The sequence below is a fragment of the Amblyomma americanum genome, chromosome 6 (assembly GCF_052857255.1).
Source record: "Amblyomma americanum isolate KBUSLIRL-KWMA chromosome 6, ASM5285725v1, whole genome shotgun sequence".
Classification (NCBI taxonomy): domain Eukaryota; kingdom Metazoa; phylum Arthropoda; class Arachnida; order Ixodida; family Ixodidae; genus Amblyomma; species Amblyomma americanum.
The window spans coordinates 43,071,749-43,080,247 of NC_135502.1; the positions used below are offsets into that span (position 1 = coordinate 43,071,749).

General features: G+C 49.3%; 1 protein-coding gene across 3 annotated transcripts in view; it reads left to right on the top strand.

Moving 5' to 3' along the window:
- Window positions 1–8,499, top strand: part of GABPI (zinc finger DHHC-type palmitoyltransferase GABPI) — a 33,733-nt gene that overhangs the window by 22,940 nt on the left and 2,294 nt on the right. Inside the window, exons 1-4 of one of the 3 annotated variants that reach the window (XM_077669255.1) lie at window positions 2,313–2,645; window positions 3,018–3,272; window positions 4,166–4,513; window positions 7,176–7,352. In XM_077669255.1, coding sequence (XP_077525381.1) covers window positions 2,512–2,645; window positions 3,018–3,272; window positions 4,166–4,513; window positions 7,176–7,352 — 914 coding nt within the window. In that variant the 5' untranslated portion in view covers window positions 2,313–2,511. Of the gene's footprint in view, window positions 1–2,312; window positions 2,760–3,017; window positions 3,273–4,165; window positions 4,514–7,175; window positions 7,353–8,499 lie in introns of those variants that run through there. The other 2 variants (XM_077669254.1, XM_077669253.1) reach the window with 2 other exon arrangements.

Consider the following 8,499-nt stretch of genomic DNA (forward strand, 5'->3'; position numbering starts at 1 on the left):
GTTGTTAGGTGTGGGGCTCCAACCCCTTAGCAGGCCACCGGTGTTGGGGGATTGCGCTTCTATCCCACCGCTGCCACCAGTTGTTAGGAGTGGGGCTTCTCTCGCGTAGCAGACCACCGGTGTTGGGGGATTGCGCTTCGATCCCACCGCTGCCACCAGTTGTTAGGTGTGGGGCTCCAACCCCTTAGCAGGCCACCGGTGTTGGGGGATTGCGCTTCTATCCCACCGCTGCCACCAGTTGTTAGGAGTGGGGCTTCTCTCGCGTAGCAGACCACCGGTGTTGGGGGATTGCGCTTCTATCCCACCGCTGCCACCAGTTGTTAGGAGTGGGGCTTCTCTCGCGTAGCAGACCACCGGTGTTGGGGGATGGCGCTTCGATCCCACTGCTGCCACCAGTTGTTAGGTGTGGGGCTCCAACCCCTTAGCAGGCCACCGGTGTTGGGGGATTGCGCTTCTATCCCACCGCTGCCACCAGTTGTTAGGAGTGGGGCTTCTCTCGCGTAGCAGACCACCGGTGTTGGGGGATTGCGCTTCTATCCCACCGCTGCCACCAGTTGTTAGGAGTGGGGCTTCTCTCGCGTAGCAGACCACCGGTGTTGGGGGATGGCGCTTCGATCCCACCGCTGCCACCAGTTGTTAGGTGTGGGGCTCCAACCCCTTAGCAGGCCACCGGTGTTGGGGGATTGCGCTTCTATCCCACCGCTGCCACCAGTTGTTAGGAGTGGGGCTTCTCTCGCGTAGCAGACCACCGGTGTTGGGGGATTGCGCTTCGATCCCACCGCTGCCACCAGTTATTAGGTGCGGGCCTCTGGTTCGCCTGTGCCGTCTCTCGCTCGGCCGGTGTCCCCAGGTTCCGGATCGGGAGACTGCTTTTGTGGGGTGACGAAGAGATGAGAGGATCTTCGAGGAGGAGAAGAGACTGAAGGGTTTATTTACATTTTTACATAGTTCGCAAGAGTGAATCGGGAGCTGGCTGATCACACGCCAGATCGCTGCTTAAATAGGGTCCCCTGTCCCCCGTCCCTAGTTGGGGAATTTAGTTCATTAAAAATGCGTCGAATCACTGTGATATAGATCACGTGTCCAGCCTTTAGGGTCCGCCTTCCAGGACGCCCCCAACAACACACTCTTGCCACTTCTGGCAGGTTATGGTCCGCGCTGTCCAGGCAGCAGTGATGAATAGCCCCAAGCGGGTCCCAAGCAGCGTCGAAGGTCAGCCACCTGCACTTCACAGCGGTAGCGTGGGAACTAAAGGTTGCCACTGCAGTTTGCAGAAGGTTCCACGTATAAGGAAAAACACTTAGTCTAAGACGAGGTTGTTTTCGAAGCACGAGAATTCCGGCGTCCTTGGCTTAGTCAAAGACGGCCGTATTTGCCACGGCTCATTTGCAGCCGCGCCGCTCGCCGGCTCCCCCGCTGTCCCCTCCGGGAGAAAGACGTCGTTATGTCCCGGATAGGTCCTGCGTTGAGAACAAACGACAGGTTCCTCAAAGCCGTTCTCAGGCAGCGGAGGGCCGTTTCGCCCCGTAAACAGCAGGGGGGGGGGGGGGGGGGGCAGGGGGGAGGGGGGGTTTGCAGACGCCACCCCCTGCACTCGTGGCGCTGCAACCACGTCGACGGCCCTTTGAAGCCTCTGTCGATTGATGCTTCTCAGTGGCTTGAATATTCTTGGCATGTTGGCGTCTCCAAACGTAACAGTGCTGCACTTCCGGGCATGACCTGCACAGTGCACTTCTCACGGCAGTCCACGTCTCCTTTCCGCTGCTTCCGTGTTTCGAAAAATACTGCGGGAACCTAAAAAGTTCGCGCGACTTGCGATCTGATTAATTATCTCGCCCGATACAACAGTGACACTCCGCGGTGAATCAACCGCAATACAAATGACTTAAAAATGCGTTTGGCCACGCGAAGGTGAGCACAGTTAGAAAGCGGATTTTTACCACACGTATCATGCAGCCCGAGTGTGATGCTGGCAGCATTTAGCAGCTCAGTGAAGAGGTAAGCTTCGTCGAGGGCGATGTAATATGTATTATTCACATGCACGAGGTCTTATTATATGATATTGTCGTCTTCTTGCATACACCGTTTCTAGCCAACACCGTCTAGCAGATACAAATGTTGTACAGAATTTCAGACTCGCGAGTAATACATGGAGCTTCCAAACCGCTAGTAAGCTTGCCTGACGAATCTGCCCACTAGCACCACTAGTTTAAATTGCGCGCTACAATGCATTGCATCGTCGCTAGATAGCGCCCTTAACATCCCAACTTCATTTAGAAACGCGATATACCTCTCTGTACCCTCTACTTCATAGTTTCCCTCCCCTTATCCTACTGCGGGCCAGCGGCCAGCGTTGGGCCAGCGCGGGTGCCCGCTCTCCTGCTTGATCCGCCCTCTCCCGTTGTCTGCAAATGTCGTGTGTACTCGGGCGCCTGTCGTCTCGATGCTGTGGAGGGAGTATTATGTCGCTGCCGCTCAGAGCGTTGGAAGTCGCGTAATGAGAGCGTTATTATGAAAACTGGTCACCGTCGCACGCCTGATGACGATCCACTGTGCTGCTGCGAGTACATTTCGGAACTGGGAGAACGATCGCACATTTTGGCATGCCTGTGCGACTGCGAAGCCTTGGATACCGCGTTTGACAGGCAAGTTGTCCTAATGCAATTTTGTGCTTATCGATGCCAGTTATATCCGTACCATTATCATTTTAAGTGAGCCGGTACGTTCCGTGCTGCTCGCCGGCGGAGCTGCTTTGTGCGGTAAGCAGTGCGACAGGCGTTGATCGGTTTTTACGAGGAAATATGTCCCTCTGTATTGTTCGTGGTTTTCACGCGTGTTCGCTCTGTCTTACCCGCCGGTTTAGTTGGAGCTCCTTGCTTTGGCGCTATGCGGAAACATACCGATATGCCAAGCTTTGTGGGCGTGAATAACCTCGCCTAATCGCTTTTTGATGCTGCGCAGCATGCCGAACTGGCTTGTATTTATTTCATCTTCTTTTTCTTCCCACTCACCTCAAGACTGTTGACGTGCCGTCGAGTTCCCGCACCTTACTGGTCACGCATAAAAACCACAGCGATGGACCGCATTCGGGTGCCTTGGCTCGGAGGCGCGAAGCGGGTGGAGCTGGACCTCATCTCGCCGATTATCCTCCTGCCCACAGTGCTCTTGCTCGCCTGCCACAGCTGGACAATGCTCATGATCACATTTTCGGTACTGCCGTTTGCTCTCTACTTCACCCACCGGCGGTGTTTGAGGAACAGAACAAGAACAAAGTACGTATACACTACTTTGTTTGGCTTGTGCATAATCGACGTATAAAGCAGCTCGAACAACACGGGGCAAGCACTGATTACTCGTAGTCGAATCTTGTTCCTTGCCAGAAAAAGGTTGTCCTTCAGGGAGAAAGTTTAGCTTTAGTTGCATAACTAATGAACGTAAAATGTACCGCAGTAAGCGAACTCTGCAGTGAACCTTTGATCGTTCCATTTGGTTTTGAGTGCCAGCTGATCGGCTGTGATTAGTTTCATGTGGTTCTGCTGTTTATATGTTCTCAAATACTGAAGGGAACGAATACTTTATTCTAAAAAAAAAAGAAAAAATGATCACAACTTTGAGTTGCATGAATGAGCATGGTACCATACCAAATTGTTGAAGGCCAGAACATGAGAATTTTGAGAGAGAACAAGCAGGAAGTGTTAAGATACTGTTGTGTTGGTAGTGGAAACTTGCCAGCTTGAGAATTTGCTCAGTATTATCGCTGTGCGGTGCTGTAATGCCACTGGGATGGTCTTGTGTGCGTGATCCTTTCCACTGTGTCATGTTTGCGTAGAGTTGGCTCCATTGCTAAATGGGCGACTTTTTGGACTTAAGTACATCTAATATACTGAAGCGCTAAACTTCTCTGAGTGGGGCTGTTAATTTTAAATGGCATATTTTTGTATTTAAACGGTATGCTGGGCTTTTTGCAGAAAACACTGAGAAACACTGATGTATGTGTACAGGATGCTAGCTTTGACTAAGGTCATAAAGATTTCGGAGCAGGCACTTTGGTGTATAGAAGCACGAGCTGCTCAAGGAAATGTATTCTGCCTGCATGAATGGCTTCCTGCCTGCCGACTCGAGCCCGAGTTGCTCAGTAACTTTCGCTCACTCTCCCTGTGGCCAGATTCTTCCTGTCATGGACTGTGACGTCCCTAGTCGTGCTGCTTGGCGTGTTCCAGCTCGAAGTGGTGCCCTACCTCGAGATCCTCTTTTCGGAGAACACTGTGCTCATGCTGGCAGTTGCTTTCACTTGCCTGTGTGCCTACCAAGTGCATAGCTGCCCGCCTGACCTGGTGGCCACAGGCGTTACTCTCGAGGCTGGCAAGTCAGCCGAAGTCTGCAGCGTCAATGTGCCCTACTCGGAAACGGAAGATGCCAAGTGCTCTGTGTGCCAAGTGGTGCAGCCACCGCGCTGCAGCCATTGCCACCTCTGCGGCCGCTGCTTCCTCAAGAGGGACCACCACTGTGTCTGGTAAGTCAGAGGGTAGGGGAACGGGGATTATGAGGAAGGAAAGGACATGGCTCACTCCTGGTAGACACCCAAACCATGTGTTAATGAGGGTGTAGAAAGGCGGGGGATAAGGAAAGAGTTGCCATAGTAGATAAATTTTTATCTCCTAGAGCAATTTTGTGTGCCATTTTTGCATTTCGACTCTATTAGGATACAGCAGCTAGATTAGGCATTTGATCCCATGACCAGGGATTTGATTGCAACCACCGTGGTGGTTGATAGTTAGGAGGCATTCATTCTCTCGTCTGTTCACAGATAGTGTTCTTGATTGTCCCTTTTCATAATGGTGAGAAATATTGCAGCTAGGGTGCAGCCGTAAATTTCTGGGCATTTCTCTAATTGTTTGCATTTACATCTTTGCTGATAGAGTTGAAAATAGTTGCTTGTGAAATTTGGAAGCCTTTTGTATGGCTCATGGATTCCATGGCTTCAAATTTTTAGCAGATGTGCCTTTGTACTTTCTGTGGTGAAAGCAATATTGCTATCATTCCTGCTTGCATTGCTTGCATGGCTTAACCCATTTGCTTCTGAAGGTGGCTATTCGCTGGCCAGTGGCAACTGGGCCAAAGTCCCTGAAGCCGAAAAATCATTGAATGCTGGAAAAATATCTGCTGTAATAAGTAAAAAGAGAGGATGCTACTGAAAAAGATTAGTAGATTATATGCCAGAAGACACTACTTGTCCACTAGTTTCGCAAATAGTTTGGTTGGAAAAAGATCTCTTTCTCAGCTTCCTTTTAATGCTAACATGACATCGCAGGGATGCAGGAATCTTAGTGCTCTCAACAGTCCATGATGGTACAAACGAGAGACATGGCAAAGGAAAGAAGAAACAGCCAACCAAGCCTAAAAGGACATGTTGTACTTGATTATAACTGTGATGGACTTATTGGGCTCAGGTCCACCCAGGAGCTATGGACAGGCAGAGAGCATAGACAGATGCACAGTACAAGTGCATTAGAAACGAGGACATAGACGAAAGCGACACGGACACGAGTAACAGCATGAAAAATAAACATCCTACGTTTCAGTCTAGCGAAGATGACAGTAGTGCCGGCTGGTCAGGCATACGCGTCCGATGCAAAAGGCGGGCGTTTATTGTGGTGTCTGAAGTTGTGAAAGGCACTGTAATGGCTGGGAAGGCAGACATCGGTTGGGGTGCCTGCAGCCACACGTGGTGCCGTGGTGCTGGAGAGCTCTAGGTGAGCTGGCAGTGAGGCATCGGGTGGCAGCAGCCGTCGGCTGGCAGCAGGCCATGGCTGCAAAGGGTGGTGCAGTGCTGTGCGGGGGGCCAGTCCCCATACCTAGGTCAAGGGTGTGACATTCCCGTAGAGCCAATGGGGACGATTTTGAAATGCGACGGTGGCGGTGCCTGGGAGTTGGCGGTAAAAACATAAATTGCTCAAAACTTTGCTCGCTATGCTTGCGCCGGTCGCTGTCGTCTGCTGCCACTGCGCTGCAGCGTTGCCCGCGGCGGCACTGGCGGCGCAGACGCGTTGTGTCATTGACTCCAGCCGCGTTTGCTGCCAGATACCAGGATCGCTGCAATCGTTCCGACCGTGGCGACACTTACGGCGCGGACGCGCAACTTGCAACATGCCACAGCACTGCCTAGGTGCCCAGCTGGACCTGGCAAGCTGACCTCGAATGCCAAGCTTCAAGAAGATGCGCCCCGGCACAACACTACCAAGCCACAGCCACGCCTGTGCCGAGCTCTAACCAACTGCATTGTGTTTGGACGCTCACGCGCCTTTTTCTAGTTCCTTGGCACCTTCCTTGTACACACGAAGCACCACAATCCACATCACCACAATAACTAAAGTGTGGGGGGCAGAGACAGTGAAAATCAACAGCTGGAATCATTCCCTATATTGCGTAAATGTGGCAAAGGTTACAAGAAAGTATTCCTTTATGTGATGGATTTGGCTGTTGGTAACAGCAGCATACTGTACCAAAAAACGACTGGACAAAAAACTGTGCTTTACTAATTACAAAGTTGATCTTATTGAACATACCATTGAAAACGCTGTGTTGCCCGGAGAAGCCTGCAGGGAAAATCAACTGTAGCACCATTCCCAATGAGTCTGGAAGCGTGTCAGTGAGGCCATTTTGCTAGTCGTGTACCTCCCAATATACCAACCAAACCCATCATGTAGTTGCTTAGTTTGCAAAGTGCAGGGCAAAAGGAGTGAAAGTAACTTGGAGTGTGAAAAATGTAATGTGGCTGTTCACATGCCTGAATATTTCAAGATTTTCCACACAAAATAATATTTCCAGATGCTCAAGATTTGCACATGTTTTGGGACGAAAATGAAATAAGAATGGTTCCGTTGCAACGTTTACAGCACAAGTTATTGTTCATACCTTGCAGTAGCCCAGGTAGTGCGCCGTCTTCCAAAATACAGTGCAGAAGGCTGCGTGGGGCTATGCACAAAACGGAGGAAGCAAATGGGTTAATGACCTTTTAGGCAGTCATTTTTACTAAAATTTAGGTTTACTTATTATTAATATGTGCTGAGATAAACACTGCATGAGGGGCCCAAGTGTGGGTTGTATTCCAAAGAATTGGCGCAAGTTAAAGGGCACTGTACTGTGTCGGGTTTAACGCTTGGCCTTTGTTTTAGGCTGGACACTTGCATTGGTGAAAAAAACCATCGAGCTTTCATCCTTGGCCTGGTTGGCTTGGTGGTTTCTTTGATCTACGGCGCAAACCTCACCCTGACCACTGTCTGTCGGCCAAAAATGCTGTGGGACACGTTTCTTATCCCAGACAACTGCTTTGAAGTTTATGAAGACATTCAGTGAGTGCACCATTTCTCAATTCTCTTGGTTGTGTACACCTAAATAATCGTGGCAGCTTGTCACAGTGGCAGTGCTTGGATAGACATCAGTAGTGGTGGACCTTGTTTGGCACATGCCAGACTCCACATCTGTGACCCACTTAGTTCACAATACCAATGGCTGTTATGTGTCACAATAGTGCTCAGTATTTTTGCACAAGTGTACCTTTTTCATGCATACACACACATTCAGTAGTTTAGTTGCACAGTACACTGCTTTTAACCCAGATTCTTAATATTAATAAGGCCTTGTAAGGATGCATTAAGGTACTGAAATTTGGTATTGAAAATAGTTTTAAGAGTAAGATAATGGAGCACACGTAAACGTAAAAAACTGAAGGTTGCGTATTGTGTGCTAGAACAAGTTCGTGCCTGATTGAAGTTGGGCAAAGTTCTCAATTCATGGGTAAAAGAAGCACTAGTTGTGTCGGGTAGTAGGTAGTCTTGCCATTGTGAGCTGTGGCATGTCTGGTTAGCTCATCTTTTTATAAACCTGTTGTTTACTTAGAAACTAGCTAAACCTAAGAGGTGGTGAATGTTTGATAACCGTGTTGGGCATCTGAGGTTTTATGTGCAGTTACAGCAGCCTAAAAGCACAGATCTGGGAATGGGGTGGCTGTAGCTGCCACAGGACAAAGGCGATTGATCAGTGGGTGGGTCCTTAGTCCTTCAATGAGCATAACTGTGCTGATGATGATGTTTATTATTATTACTGGAACGATTCTGTGCCAAGCTCATGTTAGTGAATTAAAGGTGCTGTGTAAAGGAAAAAGGAGCAGATTTTAATGCTCCCTTCCGCCTGTTCTGTCCGTGCTTCTAAGCTAAGCTCCTGTTAAAGCCTGTTGTTGCAACCTGGGCTATGTGCTGCTGTATAGTTGGATACAACTTAAGCAGTGAAGCTCCGCCCACATTCGTGACTGCCTCACAGATTTCCTCCACGACAAAAAAGTCGACCATTGTTAAAACTTTTTTTGTTGCCTAAACAAAAAACTAATCACAAGAAATAAATTATAGGAGCTAGAATTTTGATACATGGCTTATTATATATAGTCAAACGTTAAAAAGTTGATTTCGTTTATTATTACGATGGGCCATGTACGAATTAAAG